The sequence below is a fragment of the Armigeres subalbatus genome, chromosome 2 (genome assembly GCF_024139115.2).
Source record: "Armigeres subalbatus isolate Guangzhou_Male chromosome 2, GZ_Asu_2, whole genome shotgun sequence".
NCBI lineage: Eukaryota > Metazoa > Arthropoda > Insecta > Diptera > Culicidae > Armigeres > Armigeres subalbatus.
Window position 1 is genome coordinate 3,607,839 of NC_085140.1, and position 23,251 is coordinate 3,631,089.

At 35.9% G+C, this 23,251-nt stretch overlaps 1 protein-coding gene across 5 annotated transcripts in view; it reads left to right on the forward strand.

The window, feature by feature from the left end:
* The window catches only part of LOC134217493 (alpha-tubulin N-acetyltransferase), a 90,381-nt gene that overhangs the window by 35,021 nt on the left and 32,109 nt on the right, over positions 1–23,251 (forward strand). For all 5 annotated transcript variants that reach the window (XM_062696258.1, XM_062696261.1, XM_062696259.1 and 2 more), the window contains exon 2: positions 6,685–7,179. In XM_062696258.1, coding sequence (XP_062552242.1) covers positions 7,073–7,179 — 107 coding nt within the window. In that variant the 5' untranslated portion in view covers positions 6,685–7,072. The remainder of the gene's footprint in view (positions 1–6,684; positions 7,180–23,251) is intronic.

Consider the following 23,251-nt stretch of genomic DNA (forward strand, 5'->3'; position numbering starts at 1 on the left):
TAACAAAACTAAATGGGAACTATGCACTCATATTGAAAAGAAAGTAAAATTAGTGTGATCCTGTACGGGGTCACGATATTCTAACTGAAATTGAAGTGTTATGCTCAAAGTTTTCTGTTTCCGCTCGTTGAATGAATCTTTCAGCAACTCTGTTCTCTACCAAAGTATTGTTAGTCAGCAAATAGTAGCTGAAAATAATGAAGGCTACCAAATGCCGGCAACTAATTGCATTTTGCAAGATAGGAAGAGCTAAATAGCGCAAAAACGGGTGAAAACGACTCGCACTTTAATCACCTCTTCTTCGAACCGAAGCGCACCACCCGAAAATCTGGGTCATCGAACTGAATGGCGTACGTACCTATACGAGCGCGCGCGAGTCATTGCCAACCAGCACCGTCAAGTGAAGATCTTTTCCAGTGCCTACTACGGTGCGATCCTCTCATATGTCATAAATTAGACATGATGGTGTATGTTCACGTTCCAGCTGATATTGGCTCCAAGTTCAGTTGAATAAGTAATGTGAAAGAAAGTCAGCAATAGAATGCAAAAGTTGATGTCATCCTGTAGGCGAACGCCACAATTGACTGGACGGAATTACAATCGGTTTTTGCGCTAAAGTTGTATCCAAAAACAATGTGTCGAGTTAATTTTCGAATTTCAAAAAACGACATTGTTTCATTACCCCAAAATATGACCCCATGCAAAATTTGAGCTCAATCGGACATGATTTAGGGGTGCCTAACAATCATCAAAGTTATGAAATTTTTACCCATGAAAATTTTCCCAAGGGAGGACCGAAGGAAAAATCGAAAATCAAATTTTTGTCTTTTATGCCAAATGACTTAAAACTGTACGATACTTCAAAAAAAATTATGAAAATTTTGTTCATCGAATTTTAACACCAAACGTTTTCGTAGAAAAAAATATCCCCCTATACAAAAGTTGAGCTAAATCGGACATGATTTAGGGGTGCTCAAAATTTTTTTTTTCTCAAGGGGTGTCATTTTTTTGTTTTTTTGGTGCCAAATGGCTCAAAATGCATGAAACTGTGAGAATTATTTTTTTTGAAAAAAATTGACTGTTTTGGGAAATTTCTTATGGCGAAAACGATTTTTCACCGAATTTAAAAACCAGACGTTACAAAAATATTTCCTAAGCCCTAAAATATGCCCCTATGCAAAATGTGAGCTCCATCGGACATGATTTAGGGGTGCTCGAAATCTTCCTATCAAAATTTTGAATTTTTTGTAACTTTGAAAACTTTTGAGATCGGACTTACGGGAAAAGAAAAAATTGACATCCTTAAACCTTTCGGGACGGATGGGTCATATATGTCCAGTGTTTTAGATTGACGTTTTGAAAAGATGTAATACAGTCGGACTATGAGATCGAAAGTTATGTCCAAAATACAAATTTATACGAAAAAATCGCGTAAAAAATGTCACTCATTTTTCAGACATATATCTTCAACTGATTTTTCCGCAACAAGTGTCATTCGATGCATAATTCTGTCCCATTGTTTCCCATTGAAAATTGGCCAGATGGGACCGGAAACTATGGGCAAAATACCATTTTTTATTAGAAAAATCACAAAAAAATGTCAATAAATCAACGTCAACGTAAACGAAGATCGTTGAATCAACGTCAACGCCAACGTTGATCGTATCGTTCATTTTCACCCAAGAGTTAAAAAATTTCTATTCTCGCCTTCTTTCGTTTTAACATTCTTGATTTTCTGAAAGGTGAGGATGGTAGTAATGATGCCAATTTTCTGTTCAGATTACATACAAGCTTTATAACTAGATATAATTACGATAATATAATGAACTTAAATAGAGGTGTGCGCCGGTCCGAAAATCGTCGGCGTTTGTCATAATTTTGGTCGGCGGCGGCGGCATTTTCGGCGTCACGCCGATAGCCATTTTAGCCGGCGGCTGCGGCGGCGTGGATCGGCGTGGCGTTTTTTCATTGCATTCGTTTTTTTATTTTTCCGAGACATTTTCAAGATATCTACGGGAGAATCTTATGAATATCGTCTATCAATCTAAGGGGCTGTTCACAAATTACGTAACGCTATAGTGGGAGGGTAGAGTCAGGCCAAGCGTTACGGTTCATACAAAAAAAAATTAAAGCTTCCATACAAAAGTAGTTACGAGCGGAGAGTGGGGGTTCGAAATCGACAAAATTAGCATTACATAATTTGAGAACGAACCCTAATGTAAGTCCCCGGCCCAGATAACGTTTTTCCAAAATATTCAAATGGAATTTATTTTCTAATTTTCCACGGGAACTAGTTTGAAGTTTCCACAGAAAAATTTTGTAGAATTTTCAAGGAAGGGTCTTCGGAATTCCCAAAAAAAATTTGCAAAAAAATCAACGAAAAATTATTAAAAATTGTCACGGGAAATTGTTCCAAATTTCTACAGAAAATTGTTTAAAATATCCTGGTAAAGCTCTTCGAAAATTCTGTTGAATATTTTCACAGAAAATTCTTCGAAATATCCGCGGGAAGCTCTTAGGACCTTTCATGAGAAACTCCCTGCAATTTTTACGGAACATTTTCCGGAATTTCCAAGGCAAACTGTTCAAAGGGTGGATTTAATAAATTCTTTGTATTTTGAAGGAAAATTGTTTGGAATTTCCATGAGAAATTCTTTGGAAGTCCCGCGGGATTCTTTTATTTTTTTTTTTTGGAAAATTAAGGGAGTTTCTTAAGATTTCTTCGGTAATACTTTTGTATTGTCCATAAGAATTTCACGGAAAACAATGCAAAAAGAGGAAGGGTCGTTTGACCAGAGAGTCATTCGACGGAAAGCTATTTGGCCGAAAAACATGTTACGCTGAAAGTCATCTAGCCGAATTCCATTTGGCCGAAACTATTATTTGAGCGAAACGGTTATTGATTCGAAAACCGTTAATTTCATTTGACCGAAAGCGAAATTTGGCAGAAAAACCCGTTTGCCCAACAAGTTGTTTCGGCGAATAGGTCATCTGGTTGAAAATGCCATTTTTTCGGAAGGTCACGGTAGATTTCAGCAATTTATTAAGCTTTTACCGAGATCCACACAGCCGATCCCCAGAAAATATTTTTTGATGAGATATCTGTCAATGTTGCTGAAAATCTGCAAATAGTTTTCCGAATGCCACTTAATAAAGGAAACTTATGCCAAGATATCTGTTTGTTTGTTGGACACATGGCTGTACAGATATTCCAGAAATAAAAACTCGAGCAAAAATAATCGAGCAAAAATCTCGATCCGTTTGGCCAAACGACTTTTTCGACCAAAGGATCGGTTCGGCCGAACGACATTTTCGGCCGTATGACCAAATGAAATTTTAAGCCAACGGTGGAGGACTGGAGTCATTTCAAAATTTACGGAAGTAAAGTTAAAAAAATCAGCTAAACGACCATTTCGGCAAACAGCATTTTCGATTAAATGACCTATTCAGACAAGTTACTTTTTTGGCCATAGGATCAATTTGGTCGAATGAAATTTACGGCCGTATGTCCATTTCATCTAAATGACATTTTCGACCAGACGAATTTCGACCAAACTACATATTCGGCCAAAAACATTTCGGCCTTGTGGTCTACGGCCAAACGGATCTTCCCGTCGTTTTACCGAAAGTCATTCTTTTCAAGCCGTTTTTTTAATTCCACTTGGCCGAATTAAACGTTTGTCCAAAACGGTTGTTAGGTCGAAAATGGTTTGGCCGAACATTTCATTTGGCCAAAAGCGACATACAGCTGAAAGGGACATGGAGCTGAATTGGTAATTTGGTCGAAAAAGTTATTAGCACTAACAGGTCCTTTGTCTGTAAATGCCGTTTTGCCGAAGTAACCGTATGATCGAAAATGTCTTTAGATAGAATAGATCATTTGGTCGAAAAAGATGTTTGATAGAAATGGTCGTTTGGCAAAAAGAGCCATCTGGCACGCATATATTCTTTCTGCCGAATAACCATTTCGACCAAATGTCCTATTCAACCAAACAACTTTTTCGATAAAATGACTGAATGACACTTTCGTCCGAATATCCTTTTCGGCCAAATGATCAGTCCAACGCAACGATGGCATTTTCGGCCAAACGACTTTATCAACCAAACGAACTGTTCTGCCGGCCGGATGTCCTTTTCGACCAAATGATTTGCTCAGTCAAATGGCGTACTCGGTCAAACAACCTTCGGCCTTGAGGACTTCGGCGTTCAAAAATTATATTGTAACGAGAACTTTTTCGGGTTTCAATGGGAAGTCTTCTGGAAAATCCATCGGTATTTCCACTCGAAGTTTTTCTTCGTTTTTACCGAGAGCTTTTCGAAATTTCATCAGAAAATTCTTTAAAATTTTCTAAAAAATTTTTTTGGAGTTCTTACGAAGCAATCTATGGAGTTTACACTACACTGGATCTTCGGAATTTGCTCGGAAAATTCTGCGGACTTCTACAAATTTGAATAGGCGTGGGAAATGACACATCAGCGGCGTGACAAAATTTTGACGGTGCAAAATTGTCGGCGGCGGCGGCGTGTTAAAAACTGTCGGCGGCGGCGGCGCACACCTCTAAACATAAACATCAAGATTCTGCTTATTAATTGATAAAGCACTATTTCTGGCTTCTATCAAAACAGAGCGCATTTGGACTTCTGATTGATTATTTGTTCAAATAAATATTCCAAAAATGAATATGTACGTACAAGTTACAGTGATGTCTCGATTTTTATTAAGCCCAATTCGGTCTGCCTCCGATTTCTTTTACCATCAATTTGCTGACAATTACGCCTGAATTTTGCCACATTTTTTTCTAGAAAACAACTAACGATTTCCATCGTATGTTGCTTATTATAAATTCATCCAAGATGACTGTAAAATCTTTTGGAAGTCTATTATAATTAAAAACTTGTACTGTCGATACATTTTTCAAAGCCATATTTGTGAGATAAATGCATGTAAACAAATTGGATGAAAATAATGGTATCTATCCCCATTAATTGCTGTTTTGACTTCTCTAACTTTTCGCGATATATTTTATGATGAGCGAGAAAGGCACCATCACCGCTAGGTGGATTAATCTGGGTTTTTAAATAAATATTCAGGAAAATTACAATTTGATTTGTATCTGAAGCTTTTTTGATAGCAATTAATGTACCAATGAAAGTAAATAAAGTCACAATTGGATCTTGGCCTGCTTTACAACCTAATGTTCTATTAGGTAGCATTTCCACAGTATTTATTTTAAAGCTTTTTTTATGCCTGACATTACATGAATACGTATCTTATGTGTTTAGATGAAGATGTTTCAAAAACTTCCTTGTGAGACAACCACAATGAATACACTATACCAAGGGAATTGAGCATATTTCCCACCCAAACACATCCTGAACCGGACCTGCCATTATTGTAGAATCCCACGTATACATTTTCTCTGATGCAAACAACGATAATAGTTTGTTTAACCCATGCTAATACATCTGTAAATAAGCTAATTAATACGCTAATGTGGAGGGTTCTTTATGTATAGTCAAAGCATTACTGAAACATGGCGCAGCCAGCACTAGAAGCTAATTTATGTATACCGAAAATCCGAATTTCCCCCAGTAAAGTGGGCAGCCACATGAGAAATGACTTACACGTATACGACAGAAAAGTCGTCGCACTCAAATCTTTTATGGCACTAGATGGTTTGGTCAGATGGCTTGCGTTCGCTCCACTCTGGACAAGGCCTGCACAGAAGAATTTCTCCTTCAACTTGACTTCTGGTTAAACCCTAGAGGGGAACTTGTGGTTTTCGACGGCTTCCGACAAGAAATCGATAGGAATAATAATTAAGAAAAATTTGGGTGACGAATACAATTAACCCGATTTTGCTCATAGATGACATGAAAAACGCTTAGACAATGTTACACGGCAAATTAGTAGAAAATACGATTCTGGGTGGAATTTTCTATCCAATTTGTTTTACAGTTAATCATAATGCATAATCGAAGCTAAAACGGAAGACGAAACACTTTTTTACGCAAAATGCATGCAGTTATGGTTTTCGCCGATAGCCGCCACTGAAACTGTGTCAAGCTTATCTCGCCAATTTTCCATCTCGGTGATTTTCCTCTTAGCCGTGTCTGATAGCCGCCTATTGTTTCTCTGTCCGAGTTCATTCAAAACATTATCGAAACCGACGAATTACATGGAGTCGACATCGTATAGAAACATAGGAAAGAGAAATTTTCCCATTAACGTATAATGGATATAGGAGACCACGAATCGGACGATCGATTCGATTAGATGGAATTATATAAGCCTTTCCGTACCTACCTTGTTCATGAAATTAGTAGAGCGAGCGTGACGGATCAACTACATAATAGAATAAAACAGGCGTTGACAATGAACAAAACGCAACATTTTTAAATTGAAAATGATTCAAGTAGCTTGAAAATAGGGGAAAGGAAATATTACTGCTTACTGGTTTTACGTCGCATATTCATGAAGCCGGCCTCTCTGACTTGCATCCAGGTCATCGGTCATCATGGAAACAATCACAATCTGGATCGAATTAGCATCGGAATTGATTCTTGGGGGTGGGTGTGATCGACTGCCACAATAATCCTCATTGGCAGTAGCACTCCCACCTACATCATTTTGGTAGTTTCAACCCAGTTCTAATGTGTTTTCTCCATTCTTTTCTTCCACAGAAACCCCAATTAGTCGAATCCACATTCGTACCAGGATATTGTGATAAACCGGGCTTAGCTGCGTGTATATATAATTTATTAACTTGCGGTCATTCCATTCCCCCACCCACAAAGTGCAATACACGAAACCTCGAACAACCGCTTGGTGAAGCAGAGAGCAGCGAAAGTGAAAATCAGAACGAATCAAAGGAAGCCGCACGTGCGTCGGAGTGTTTTGACCGGTGCGTGTTTATGAAATAATGTTTGTCGAATGTTACCATTTGTGAACGGTGTCGGGGAAAAGTAACAACAACGGTGTGCAAATTACGAGTGCAGTTCTAAATTGAGGCTCTGTTTAGCAAAAAGTTGGTTTTGGGATTGTGGAATACCTGTACGAAAGCAGCGCAAGATGGAATTTCGGTTCAACTGTCACCCGCTGTTCAGGCAGCGCATAGTGCGGATCAACAACTCACTCCTGCCGACCGGATTCGTGGCACAACACAGGCGAGAAGCTCTGTAAGTAGTATAATGATACATTTACCAATATAGAATTTATTTACTGGTATTTATGCAGCAATACCATTTACAAACAAAGATAAATTTTAGTCGTTTAGTCATTTGTGTAAATAATACCGCAAACAACAATGATTTTCATGAAATAACACCTGCGGTTTATTATGAATCATGTTTGAGTACCAGTCAACAATTTTGAAAGCCTTTTCGACAAAAAATTCGGGTTCCGTTTACGTATTTTATCTTTCTAAGGCATAAACTGATTCATATTTGTGAAACAAATTTGAGACTTGTCATAAGACGAGTTTGTACAATTCCATTTAATTCACAACTTGATTGTATCTTTGACATGAACGTATTTCGTCCTCAACAGTAAGGCCGTCTTGAGTGTCTCGTACTTGACTCGACTTAATTTGAGAATTGAAAATAAATTGTTTTTCCGATTTTGTCACATTTTCTATTCTATCACCCCGAAATTCACCAGATGATACTAGAGCATTACGCTAACTGGCATTCTATGAATTTTAGTGTCAGTCTATTATTTATTTTTAATAACTGTGTAAAAAATGATTTTAAAGAAAATTCGAATAGATTGAAAATATGTCGGAAACCAGTCAAATGTCCTCCATCCGTTGATTAAAAAACTCAATATTTTTGTTTGCCTAACATACAAATTTTGAGGAATTCTTGCTACACGAATTTTGAATTTTTCCATCTCCAGGAATTCTGCAGAATTTCTATCCCAGGAGTTCTGAAGACTTACCCTTCAGGAATTATGGAGAATTCTTCCTCCAAAAGTTCTAGAGAACCTCAGCCGCTTCCCTATTCAGTTGTTCCTTTTCTCTAATTTTCAGGAAATAATTCCCTCGGAAGTTCAGAGGAATTCCTCCTTCAGAAATTTGGAAGAATTCCTCCTCCTAGGTTCCTGGGGAATGGTTCGCCTCAGGCTAGTCCGATCCATGTTTCTAGGGAAATCCTTCTACTGAACTTCTGGGATGTTCCTTCTTTTAGAATTTAAACACATATTTAGAGATCACTATATGTATTATCTATGAATTTCGGGGGTTTCCTGATTCAAGAGTTTAAATAAATAAATGAGACATTTCGCACAATTTTTATTGTGACATTTCGTACACAGAAAAAAATAATGAAAAATAAACAACGCGTAAAAATTGACATGCGGAAATTAACGCTATTCAACGCTGGTCATCTTCCTAACAAGATTGCTTACAACTTGCATGCAATATTGAAGATTCACGGCAAATATTGTATACATTTAGGCTGTATCCCGTGTGGAATTACGCTAATAATGACGTTCCATTTATGTGCATGATTTTTAGCGTACATTTCAGTGGATTTTTCTATCTGTGTATAATTCCAAGCCTATTCAGTATGAGTTGAACCCAGTTACCTTCAGAGTAGTGCCGGATTTTTTGAGGAACTCAATATGGAATTTCTAGGACAATCTTCGGAGAACATAAAGAAATGTCTGAATAAATTTATGGAGAAACGTCAGGTGAATGTCATGGAATACCTGAAGGAATTCCTGGATAAATTAATAGGTATTCTTGAAAAAGTTCCTGAATAATTGCTGGGCTGTTACGAAATGACCAAATTTCAATCCGCGAAATCCGCGACCAACAAAATGAAAACAACGACCGCAAAAACAAAACCGCGACAAAAAAATAATGGCCTTATCACGAAACACATTTCAATTCAAAATTCCAATACTGCTGCTTTTAATCTATCATTACTTTGATCAATAGAAAGAATGACATAATTTATGCCGTATAATGTTTTGAATGATAAAACAGAATTAATTCCATGGTTTATATATAAATGGGTCCTTGCATTTCTAATAGCCCTGTCAAACTAGAGACTTGATCTAGACTAGACTAGAGACTCGTTAAATAGTGTGTTGCTGTCAAAGTTCACAGATTTAATGAAGTACATGACGTTTCATAACAAAATACTTTATTTAATCAACTCGTGACTTTCAAATTCAGCTAAAATATCTGATTGCTATTTCACAGTCGATTAGAATAGCTGGTGAAACCAAAGTGGGATGTGGCCAGCTTGGGTTCTACACACTCGACTTAACATCGATACGAGGTTCTAAGTAGGTTGTTCAGATGACGTTGGGTCACACGTAAATCACAAATTTGATTAATGATAATCATGACAAGCAAAAATTTAAAATGTGTCAACTATTTAGAAACCTAGATGACCAGAATCTCTCAGAACTCGTTTTATCTAAACTGATTCTCAAGAGAGGTCCTAAAATCCTACCAAACATACAAAGATACAAAGGCGGTTAGAAATAACGGTAAGGTCTGTGGATTGTTGAACGAATTACTCAATATATATGCTGTACGCTGTCAATGCAGTGAAGAACGGAGTTATCCTCACTGCATAGTTCATATTGGAGCCGTGGGAACACAGGAGTTGTGCCATTCTTAGGCTGATCATACGTACCGTATTTAATGGGGCAGTCCCGTTTTTTAGACCTTATTGTGCTGTCCCGTCGTAATCTAAAAAATCCTCAATTTGTCCCGTTTTTCCATTGATTCTTTCAAAGAGCTCCAAAATATTATTCAAACAAATTCAATATTTTAGGCAGAAATCTAAAACCAAATACAAAGAAAGTGGACGAAACCCATCAAAAAAGGGTGGGATGTTATATTATTAGTGTTGCTTTTGATGCTATCTATGCCGTTATGTATTTTGCATGGATCGACTTTTCTTAAGGTTTTAACAGTTAATGGCAACAGGTGACAACGGGAGTTTTTTACATACAGTTCAATTTCAATGACCTTTTCTGTTTTTTTCTGAAGGCATTAAAATTTGGCCACTTTCATCAGTGGATTGAACGGAACTGGTGACTTGGTTGGCAAGTATATCCTGAAAATCAGGTCACGCCTCAACGTCAATAAAATGAAACGAAAGGACAGACATTCTAATTTCCAGATTAAGATCATTTTCGATTTTTTTTCTTGCGGAGCAGGTAATTCTATTTTTTTTTTCATATCTGCTTTACCACAAATTTTTCAAACGTTTGATTCCTATCAAAACATTAAGAATCATTCAAAGTCTTTTTGAATGATTCTGAATATTTCGAAATCATCCACTGTAAAAAAAACGACGACATTAAAAATAATTTATAAATCAGCTGAACAAAATCGAGTTTAGGCAGTTTCTAACCGAGGAAAAATTGGTTCGGATTTCGGCCCTCACGTACTTATTAAGGGCGTGTTTACAGATCAGGAGCTTGTCTGCAAAGTTCGCTTCCATATGTGTGGGCGCGATTTATGGTATTCCGTTGTAGAAAATTAGCCCGATTTAAAATACAATCCTGTCAGAATCCTCCGAGAGTTCCATCTGTAAACCAGCCTATAAATTAGCCAGGATTTGTTTTACTTTTCGCGACGAAATTCCTTAAGTTTGCTTTTTGGAAGCACATGGGAACAAAATCAATTAACAAGATTCCCGAGGTGTGAGGCTACTTTTAGCGTCATTTTATCAATTTAGATCAAAAAGGACTATGAATTGATTCGATTTGACAATTATTTACATGTGCCAGCCATATTCATGGAAATAATTAAAATTACATTTTATCAATGTTCTTTCCTAGTTGAGATTCTTGTTTTTCTAATTCACAGATTTTTTATCAATGATATTTATAAAAAAAAGTTTTAGCACGAGGAATTATTAATCCTAGCCTACTGCTCTTTTCGCATTTGTCTTTTGACATTTTATTTTCTAAAAATTATTTTTTCTTATCTTTCTAATGCTCGACCGATTGCTCAGAATTGTTCAGAATTGGAAAAGTTTTTGATATTTATCAGTGATAAAATCCTTAATGCATGTTTTAGAGTGGGTTACAAATAAAATAGTTTTATACAATAGAAGGTGATGGTGTTGAATGATTCACTCTAAAAAAAATCTCTAACTTCTTCTACGGAAAATGAAAATAAGGCCCATACATTTTAAAATTTCCACAGCTCTTGAATTTTGTTACAAGGTTTTTTGACATGTCCCGTTTTGCAAGTGCGTTTGTCACGTTTTTTCACCGAAATGATCTGGTCAGCCTAGCCATTCTGTTGCCGATAAGCATACAAGTACCCAGTCGGGGGGATTGCATAGTCTGTTTGCCACTTATCTATCACGGACAATGGATTGTCGGATTTTAAACCTTCTTCTGAATTTCGTTGGTTGGAGCAATTTCAATGTTTTGTCTGTTGTACTGGTTTTAAATTTTATTCAACTTTGTTTCTGACGGACTCAAATAGAATTATGCAGAATCCTTGCGTTTTCAAGCAAGTAATGAAAACATTGAGCGCAATGGTTCGTTCTCCAATGTTTGGAACATCTCCGGTGTCCGTGGACCGATTCACATTTTGAAAAGTTTTAAATGGCTTAAACAAACCGTGTTACTTGCCCAAGTAACACGGTTTGTTGTATGAGTGTTAAAAATACATCTTTCGAACATTTAGTATGTTACGTTTTGGTATGAAAAACTGCTTTGATTACTTTCACACGACCCAAACAGCGCAAAAACTATCGATATTTTCAACATCTTTCAGTTGCAACCTTGTTTTTGATTGCACATTCACAAGACTAAACTTAAGTACTAAGGACGTTTTCAGTAACCGACTTTCAACATGGTTCTGTCAAATTGAATACCAAAACAAAAATGCTGACCAACACGTTCAAAGAAATAAATTTTATTCAGAAAACGAATGAAAACAAGCATGGATGAAATGATGAACACCATTTTAACAATATTAATAAACATGTACAAACTGAATAAATAAATCAAATTTGTTTCGAAGTCTCGGTCGAAACATTATATGCGGCTCATGTTTCATTGGCTAAATTTTCATTTTACTTCTCCTAAATTCATGCGCCATTGATTGAAGAAAAACATAACTATGCCAAAGCATAATTTTGAAATTGATATGTAAACAAATTCTCGAATCTGCGAATGAAAAACAATATGGCAAGTTGTCGATAAACAACAGTTTCGATGAAGAACGTTCATAACATTGATCTTAAAAGATGTTGAAATTACGTTAAACTTCTATCATTAGGGCATATATTCTGACGAAACAAATGTCAAAAAATGAACATGTTATGACCTTGTTCGTAAAATCTTCCTGTAGACATGTTTTATGTTGTGAGAATGTAAAACGAAACATCTCAAAAAACCAAACAAATGTCAAAAATAGACATGTTATCAGCAAGTTGTGAGAATGTAGTGTGAAACTTCTTCTCTGATCGAATTGCTATATGTTTTGCAAAAACCTTATGATAGCTTTCCTTGAACATAACATGTTTTATATTTCATTTTCCCTACCTTTATTCAACATCATTATTCGATCTTAGTTAATAATGATGTTTTCGGTGTTACTTGGGTGGGTTAGGCTAAGGACAGAATACTAAGAGATAGTCTGTTAGCTTGAACATCGTCCTTTTGTTTTCTATCACAACCTTTTTGTCGAGCTCCTGTACATTTCTCACGTTTAGTATCATAGGGCGTAACGGCATTGGTAGACTTCTTATCGTCGATGTTTTTTTTATAATAATGTAGCGATTTTCGGCAGTTTGCGATTTGGTGTTAGAGAGGATGATTAAAACTTGCACCAGAAGCAACAATCACGATTGAAACCTTTGAAACAGTTGAGTTTATTTCATTCAAAAACCTGATTGTAACTTTGAAATATGCTAGTCTTCAGTGCTTCGTTTATGACCCTACAGCACTAACTTCCATTATTTGCCCACTAAAAGTCGATGAATAGCCTACACCTTCTAAAAATTCTCAGAGTTTTTGGATTTTTATTGAAAAGGCTAACTAGTTACTTGCTAGGTAATTGGATCTTGAGTAAGAAAGAGCTTCTACTTTTCTTCTAAAAAGGTTGGCTCTGGAGAGGGTGGTTTCACTCCCAATACAACCTCACCCCACAGTGGCTATGCCACTAGTGAGCAAAACAGACAAAGCGTCGTTCACCAAAATGTTATAATAATCCGCGTTTCTCGCAATAATCCAGAATAATAATATGATCAATTTCAAGGTCAATAGATCGGTCTATCAAATTCTAGAATATCGTGTGAATATCGACCAACAATCATAGAACAACTAAAGTAATATTACGATATAAAGTGTTTGGATCCCAAAGTATTGTTAACTCCTTATGCCATTTATATAAAATCATCAACGACATAGATTTGTCCAATCGATTTCCAGAAAATTCTGAAATCACAATTCTTTTTGAGCATGAGCATGACGGCGCGGAAACCTGGTAATGGTAGGGCACCCAACATTTTTGGCGTAATTAGTTTCATTTAAAATTTGACGTCAGTAGTAAAAACTACAATTAGGGACGTAATCAGTCAAGTGATATTGAATTTAAAAAGCTCAGGCAATTTCAAATATATATTACAAAAATTCTGTGTTGCATTTTTATCGTCTATATAAAATTATCGTCGGAAATCCCATTCCTCAAGGAAATTTCTTCAGTTAATTCTTCCGGAATTTCCAGCAAAATATCCCTTCAGAAATCTAGGACAAAACTTCAGGAATTTCCCTGAAAGTTTGAACGAATTGCTAACGGAAGTGGGGACAACTGGAACTCCTGAAGACGTACCGGACATTAAATTTGTCCAAGAATATCTTTGGACATTGGACCAATTCGTTTGGAAATTTCCAAAGACATACTTTTGAAAACTCAAGGAAGCAATTCGTATAGGCTCGAAAATTTCAAAATTTGGCGGAAAATTCCTTTTTTATTGCTTTTTTTTTTAGAAATTTCTTCTGAGATTCTTTTTAAATTTATTTGAAATGCCTTTTGGATTTCTTTTCAAAATTCTTCGAAATACACAGAAAAACTTCCTCCAGGAACTATTCCGGAAATTTTCTTGGATGATTTTTTTCCAATAATTTATGAAAACATAAAATAGAAAATTACTAAAAAGAACTTTTCTGGAAGAGTTTCTAAAGAGTAATTCCTAAAGAATGTCTAGATGAAATTCTACGAAAAGAACTCTTAAAGTAATTTCCAAATAATCCTAAAAAATGTGACTCCTGAAAAATCTTTAATCTTGAAGGAATATCCGAAAGTCTCAGACAATTTTCAATTAAATTTCCGAAGGAATATCCGAAGAAATTGAAAAAAAATCGAAGAAATTCCTGGATGAAGTACCGAAAAAATTTCGTAAGAACTCTATTATAATAATAGAAAAATTGGAATAATTCATTAATATTTAATTTATTAATAAATTTCTGACATAATTGTTATGGGAATTTCATATAAAAATTCAAAAGAAATAAATTAATTGCCCCAAATATTCCTACAAGCTATTCCCAAAAGTAAAACACATAAAGAAATTGGTAAAGGGAACTTCGGAAGATTTTTCTAAAGCGACTTCCGTAGAGTATTTCCGAAGATTTTTTGTAGGAACTCCGATCAAATTTTCAAAGCGATTTCCGATTCTGAAATTTCCGAAAGAATTTTTCGAAGAAATTATTAAAATAATTTATTAAGGAAATCCGAAGGAAAGAAATCTCGGAAGGAATTCTGAAGAAATTCTCCAAGACGCAAGTACCTACTTATTCCTTACAGAATTTAAAGAGTTTTCCTAAAGAAATTTTTGAAAGAATCCCAAGCAACACAAGTTCAACAAAATCTAGTTGCAGTAGCTTCATATTGTGACTGAATCCGGTCATATATAAGTTACTGTGATTGATGTGTACTGCAATATGTAGTGCTTCTCAGAGATATCTTGATGTAATTTATAAAAATCTGGGTCTATCTCCCAAAGTAATTTCCTCAAGAATTTGCCGAAAGAATCCCTGAAGGAAATCCCTGAATTTTTTTGGAGTATTTCATAAAGAAATTCAAGAATTTCGGAAATTCCTGCAGAATTTCCTGCGGAAATTCCTCAGTAGGGAAATCGTTCGGAAACGCCTGAAAGGAATTCCAGTAGAATTTTTTTTTTTTTTGTGTGTCTTTATTAAGGAGATTTCAGCCCAGGCTGAAATCTCCAGTCTCAAGTAGAATTACACGGGAGTCTGTTGGTATGGAATTTCCGATGGAAATACATTGAAAAATTTCCTCTGAAAGTATTGCTAAGAAGTTGAATTCCTAAAAAGGAAATTCCGAGAGGTTTCTATAATAATAATTTAAAGATAAATTATTCTAAAATTTGCTATAAAATTCCATAAACGAATTTTTTTTTTTAAGGTAGGGGAAATGACGGCTTGTACAGGTTTTGTTCTAATATTATTGTCAGGAGGTTTTGTTGACCAAATTTTATGAAATTCGGCCACAATATTCATTGATATGCATAATTGGTCCTAGAAAACCCCAATAATAGAATAAAACCTCAAGCAAACTCGTCATTTCCTATTTCTAGATTTTTGGCCCACGAAGGAGATTGAAGAACTTCCTTTAGAAGAGAGAAGAAAGTACGACGGAAATTCTGGAAGGAATTTTCGAAGGTATACCTGAAAAAAATTTTGAGTGACTAACCGAATTATTTCCTGGGGGAGGATTTTCCGAACAAACTTTCGAAAAACTTCATGAAATACCGTTTTGACTTAAAACCCGAACATGACTCATATTCCAAACCCTGGCGTTTTAGCGCCCTCTAACTCAAATTTTCATCGGTTTTCCGCACTGACGATCAATATTACAAACGAATTCAAGATCCTCTGGAGTCAGAATGAATAAAGTCATTGAATAATAATAAATGTCAATGAATAATGAATAAAGCCAAAATTGTCATTTAAACACGAGTGTTCGGAATATGAGTTATGTTGGGAATTTGAGTCAAAACGGTATCACCTGAATGATTACTGAAGAAATGTTCGAAGCAACTCCTGAAGTAAATCCATAAGGAATTCTTGAGAATATCCTTCTTCGATGACGGATCGACTGAAATGCCGATATTTTTGTTGTTCTTTTAATTCCAGATTCAAAACAGGGCTTTGTTTTACTGCTGTCCGATTTTTTGAAGAACTTACCGGAGAAATTCCTGGCGCAATTCCAGAAAGAATTCTTGTAGAAATCTAATAATTTATATGAAAATTCCATTAGGAATTTGTTGGGATATTTCATAGGATATTCTTCCAAGGATTCTTGTAATAACTCCTTAGAAAACTTCTTCAATAATTCCTTCAGAAAATCGTTTAGAAATTCTTGTCCCAAATCTATTAAGGTTGTTCTTCGAAAATTCTTCATGAAATACAGTTAGAAATGCCTCCAGGAATCTCTCTTCTAAACTTTCTCCAGTGAAGCCAGCAAAAATTCTGTCGGAAACTCCTCCAGGAATAATTTATAAAATTCCCCTGTAGTTCATTAGGATCAGTGGCGCCGGGAGTGGGTGGGACAAGAAGGACATATCCTACGCATGGATTTTCCTGGGTGGGACAGCCAAAGCATTGTCCTACCCATGATTATGGTAGGATGAAGTCAAGGCTGGCAAGAATCTGTGTGATCAAGGATGTCTTTGTTCATTTAGTAATTTGGGCTCGATGTAGTATGCCAATAACTCACTTCAGAGGCTAAATTTAAAAATGTGTTGTATGATGAGTGTCAAGTGTGAAGGTTTTCCTACAACTCTGCTGAACAAATTGTTGTTTGAATTTCACAAAAAAAAAAACAGAGTTAAATCGCTAGCTGTTGTAACTATATTTAAACGATAACAAAATTCTAATAATTTAGTCTAAGTTACTGCAACTAGCAGCATTGTTAACAAAAACCTTTTGCACAAGAAGTCAATCATAAATACATTTTAGAATTCAGCTTCATTTTAGAAATCAGCATTTTATGCAGACCTCAAAAGATTAATTGAAATCTGAGTATCCACAAACATCCCAAATCCCGCTTGAAATCTGGACAGTAAAGAATTCTAAGCTCCCGAAAGATTTATTTGACAATCATGCGATTTCTTGGCATGTCTGATACCTATTTTGAAATCCTAGCAGTTAGCAATAAATAATCGAAACCATTGATGATTTATAAAAAAAAAATCTGTGATCCGTGACTTCTGCTGAAAGCTTGTGAAGATATTCGATAATCGTAAGAATTCCAAGTTGTATTTCATGCCTTCCAACCTTAGTTATTTTGGAGAAGCAATATGAGTCATGAAAACGAAAGAAAATGTCTCAAGTCATGTGAGTATTCTGACCGCAAGAACTTTCAAGTCCTGATTAAATATTTTTAGAATCGATTAACATAAAGCATATCGAATTGATTTATGCTTTCAGCGTCGATATATAGGGAACAGCACATCCGATTTCTCAACACTCACTAGAACTGTAGGAGACAAGCTCGGTGTACCAGCTTCTACTGCTTCTGCCTATAAACAGGAAATCGTGAGTTCGATCGCAGATTCGTCCCTTTCCTATTCTGTATGACTTAGCTCTTCATGAGTTTCTTGTTGTACCAAAACAATTCCTACTGTTATACCTTCCGCACTAACAATTGCCAAACCTCCCGTGGCGCCTATGAAGAGTCGAAGAGTTCTCTTTACCTTTCTTCACTATGTGGCCATCATTTCCTCTAAAGCAGTCGCAACAGATATCGATTGATGGAGAGTGCCTCTGTGGTAACGGATGGTAGATATGCTACCTTCATGCAACAGTCTAGGCTTGTACACCCACGAATTTGTGCAAATCGCTTAATGCTTTCCTATTTGAACCGTTTGTTTGAGAAACTGCATATGTGACATTTTTAGTTAGAATGAAATTTTCATATATTCTGAGGACGAGGAGTTCAAAAATACGTATTCTGGCAAACAATACGAAAAATAAAATTTGTTCGGAAATGTATGAAGAATTTTTCGTTTGTTTGAAAAACTTCATATGTAATATCGCACTTTGAAGAGCAATAAAGAAGTATTGTCAAGTAGTTTTCAAACTGGAAGTGCGTCAGGATATTGAGTTTGCAAACAACATTATTGATCTGTGCCGAAGAAATCAAAAGATTCGGTGCCAATTTGTTTAGAAAACAGTTTTTTGTTGTTTTCTCGGAATTGTGAAAAATGGATATAAGCACTTTCTCAAACAAATGATTCAAACAAACCATTTGTCCTACTCACGACTCGGAATGTGGATGCGCCTCTGATAAGGATATTTCTTCAGGGATTCTTTCGTAAAATCTCCAGGAAGGCCTTTGTAAATTTCTAAAGAAATTGAAATGTAACATTTCTTCCTAAATTCATGCAGAAATTTCTGCAGAGATTCCCAAAAGAATGCGCAAAGGAAATTATAAAGGAGTTCCTACAGGAATTTTCAAATTTCCGTAGGTGAAAAAAAAATCCTAAAAGAAGGAACATTCAAAATGTTCTTATAGCTAATTCTTTCTTTGAATTTTCGAAGGAATATTATAAGGAATATCCAAAGAAATGTCTAGATTTATCTCCGATGCAACTTCCGGAGGATTTTCGAAAGAAATCCCCACACATTCCGGAAGAATTCTTGGAGGAATGTCCAAAAAAATTCATGCAGAAATTAAAAAAAAATGTCGAAAATTTCTACAGAATTTAATTTAGAAATTCCGTTCACAATTTCCTTTACAAATTTGTTTCAGAAATTCCTTTGGAAACTCTATTAAAAATTTCTTTGGAAAATTCTTCGCAAATACCTATGAAAAATCCTTTGGGTGTTCCATTAGGAATACCTATGGAAATTGTTTTAGGAGAAATCCTTCAGAAATGTCTTCAGGAAATCCTTGGAAAGTCCAAATTATTTTTCAAAATAACTTGCGATTTTTTTTCAAAAATTCCTTTAGAAATTTCCTCAGAAATGCTTCTAAAGATTCCTTCGAGAATTCCTTTGTAAATTCTTTGAAGATTTTTTTCCAAAATTCTTTAAGAAATTCCTTCGGTAATTCCTTCAGAAATTTGTAAATTCCATTGGGAATTTGTTTGGATTTCAAAAATTCCTGTAAGAATAAATACGGAAATTGTTTCAGATAAACCTTTCAAAATTTATTTAGAAGAATATTTTTTTTGAATTCCTTTATTAATTCCTTTGGAAATTGCTTTAGAATTCTCCCTGCCGAAAATTGAATAAAGGAACTCCTTCAATTTTTTTTAATGATTTTCATCAGCAATTATTCCAAGAATTTTTCAAACAAATGCTCAAACAAACTCTTCCGAAAACTCTTTTAGGATTTTCTATTTCATTTTTTTATAAATTTCAGGAAAAATCTTTCAACAAAATTTCCGGAATAATTCTTTCAGCAATTTTAAAAGGAATTTGGAATGGTTTTTCTAACAGCAAGATGAAGTTCCGAAGGAATATCTATATAGGAAATATCCGGATGAATTTACAAAGGCCTCTTCAAAGGATTTTCCAAAGAAATTCCTGGAGGAATGATAAACGAAGTTAATGGCGTAATTTTATAAATTATTCCTGGAGGGAAGTTCTCGAGTGGAAACAATTTCTGAAGGGTTTTCAAAAGAAATTATAAAAGAAATCTATATAATAAAAAAATGAAATGGTCTGTACAGTGCTCGTATCCGCATAACTCGAAAAACGGCTGGAAAAGGATTTTCTTCATTTCTTCAGCAGATATGTTCGTTATCAACTCCGACGGGTTTATATGATATTTCCTCTTGCGTAAATTATAAAAATATTAACTAAAGACAAAGATTTGTATGGGGAATTTCGCAAGGGCAGTTCACAACAGCGCATTTTCGCCTTCACTATGCAGGGACAGACAACGTCTGCCGGGTCGACTAATGTCTGGATAAATTTCAGATTGAATTCTCAAACATATTTTCAAAGCGAAAGCTTAATGATTTTGGAAAGATTTTGCAAAGAAATTTCTAAAGGAATTGCTAAAATTATTTCCGAAGGAATTCTTACAGAAATTTACGAAAGAATTTCCGATAGAATTTCCAAATAAATTTCAAGATTTATTCAAAAATGAAATAACTCCAAGAAATTCTAGGGAATTTTTTTAAAGCGACTTTGGCGTATATAATAAAATATCAGGGAAAATATTCGATTTGGTGGGTCACGTGCCCCAGCTTATCTCCGCCAGTGACCGTGCATTTCGTAGTTGCTACTCCACGATAGACCTGACCAGAACAATCAAAATTGCACAGGGATCCAATGGGTGGAACCAAGGGATTTGCTCTCCAACCTCAATTTGCACTGTCCGAGATCTCTAGGTATTTTTAATGGTTACAATCATCCATATAAATACATTTATTGTAATCCATCTTTACTTAGATATAAACAGCACCCTCACGTCCTCCTATCAGGGATAGGAAGAAATTGATGACTCGCCCAACTGCAAGAACATTTCTGCGCTCGCCACGAGTTCATGTGAAATTTTATTGGAATCTGCGAGTTAGGTTCTATGGCTTAGGTTCGTCCTGCTTATCGGGTGAAATGTGCAAGTGTGGTTATCTTCTAATTGGATGCCGGAACAAGCTTTCGCTCACTTCGAATTATAACAGTTACCGGTTAGAATTAGTCAAGTTGTAGTTATGTATAAGATAAAAAGTGAAAGGAATAAAACAGGCCTGGGATTAATGGAAATGTGATTAAGCACAATACAGAAAAGACACATGATTTATAGGGGCATGGTTCGGCACTTCATCCCATAGCTCCTATTTCCATCCCATAAATAACGAGATGCAATGTAAAAGGAATTTGTTTTTTTTCTTCTTATTATTTTGTGATTTTTTTTCTTACCAGTCGTACCAGTTTACTTAAAGTTACCACGCGGCACGCGTGTCAAAGCAAAAAGAAGCGACGGGAATTTGTGTTGTATTGCTTTGTTTTGCAGGTGAGATGAATATAAGTGTTTAGTGAGATGGAAATTACGGACCCAGTTCCCCTGTTTATTAACAAAAAAAAGCTATATAAGAAAACACACGCAAAATATAGCCAAGAATCCAAAAATATATTCAGACGCCTGAATATACATCATTTTTCGCCTAACTTTTCAAAGATTCTAAGTAATTTTTTTTCATGAATTAAATTTTAATAATGGCGCAATCAACAGAACAACATGAAAGCTTTTGATTTGCAGTATTCTCCAAATTAATTCAAATGAAAAAAATGTTACTTAGGTCCTTTTAAAAGTTAAGCTGAGATTTAATCTATTTCTCAATATTGAAACCTTGCAGTGAATAAATAATTGTAGGAGTGCTTAACACTAAACTACGAGACCGCAATGCAGTAGTGAAGAATGTAATGTCAACAAAGAAGAAGAAGCAACTTACACTGACCACACATATACGGGTAGCTGTGTAACAATAATTTAGTCACACTAGTGCATGACCCATGATTATGGGGTTAGTGTACTTCCGAAATGCACGTTGGAAAACAAATTGATATGAACTTGTTTATATCCCTCCAATCATTATTACCATCAACTGCATCAACTGGTTCTATTTTCATGCAGCGCATTTTACCGTTGATTTACGGACGACTGATAACTGATTGTTCCGATTTCTCAGAATATTCTATCTTGTTGACATTCAATCCTTTCGTATGTGCGTGAAGGCCTCTGTGGCTGTATCGACAAAAAAACAACACTATGCAATTGAACACACAGCCACTTCTGCGAAACGACCGCCATCAAAAGGGAAGTTTTAGTATTGCTCCGACCTCTCAAGTGATCACACTGGCAAAATCAGTTATCGTTTCGCATTAGGCATTGAGGACGGCTTCGATGTTGTGATGACGCATCTTCAGCGCGTTGAAAGTGCTTTGCTGGCCGGGAATCCCCAGCTCGCCAATGACTTGCTCGGAAATCTTGCTGGTGATCCCGAACGAATCTACTACGAGCTGATCCGCGACGGATTGGTGGCCACATTCCGGCATTTGGATTCATCCGTGGAGCAGTGCTCAGAATGGGACTCGTTCAGATTCTGCTCCAATGCGCTGCTCGAGTTGGACGTAAAAAATGTTCCAATTTCAGATGAAATGGAAACGCTAGTGATGTATAAGCTGTCTGCATATGGATTGCGCCGACTGTGCGGAAGCCCGGCGGATAAAGATACGAAAATTGACTGGCGTGATTCAATCGATCGAGTGGTTCAATGGGTTGGAGAGTTGCGACAGAGATCTAAGTGCTATGACTTTCTTGATATTGATGATGAAGTGATGTATCGCATTCGCATGATTCATAATCATTTGTTCTTTGTGAAGCATCGTCCTGAGGTGCAAGGCTTGCCGTTGAGGGAACTGATATTCTGTTTGGCGATATTTGCACGTTCGCATTATCACGATCCCGAAAACGTCATCTACAGAATGGTGATCAACAAGCGGAACGTGATGGTCTTTCTAGTGGGTATTGTTTCGAGATTGAAATCAATTATAATATCGAACAACATTGATAAGCAGAGAAAATCTGGTGTTCTGAAGAAACTACGCAAAACTTATCGCAGGTTAAAGCAGATGTATTCAGTAAACAAGATGATGGGATATGTGAAAGTTCACAGTGAATTCGACCCCAGCGACTTTAAGAGAGACAACTCTACGATTACGCTGGCCGCATTTAAACGCTATAACCAAATTTGTGGCGAAGCGATCAAGAATACAGTGGAAACGCCAAATCTTTCTGCAAAATTAACTAAGATGCTGTCGAAGATGCTAACCGAAGCGATCACGCTCAATTCTAAATTCAGAAATTATTCAACGCATGGTTTCCCATTGTCGCAACTATATCATAGAGAGGCAGATCATTTGATTTTTTACAGAAATCTCATAAGATACATCAATTTAAGTGCTGAACTGTTCTACTCTATCACCGTGTTTATTTTAATCGACTGCTATCGTTATATGTATGGATTGATTCAACGCTGCCGGACCAATGAGGATCTTTGCGCATTCATAAGATACCTGGGCAATGATACAATTCGACCTTTTCATAAAAATGAAATAGAAGACGATAGTGTTTTAACAAAGGCCTTCAAGGATTTGCTCGATACATATTGCAACCTCCTAATGGAAGTTCAAATGATGGCATTTGCCAACGCACCGATAAAGGCCATACGTTGCCATCTTTATACCAAGCTTACTAACAAATCCATACTAGACGTGTTGATA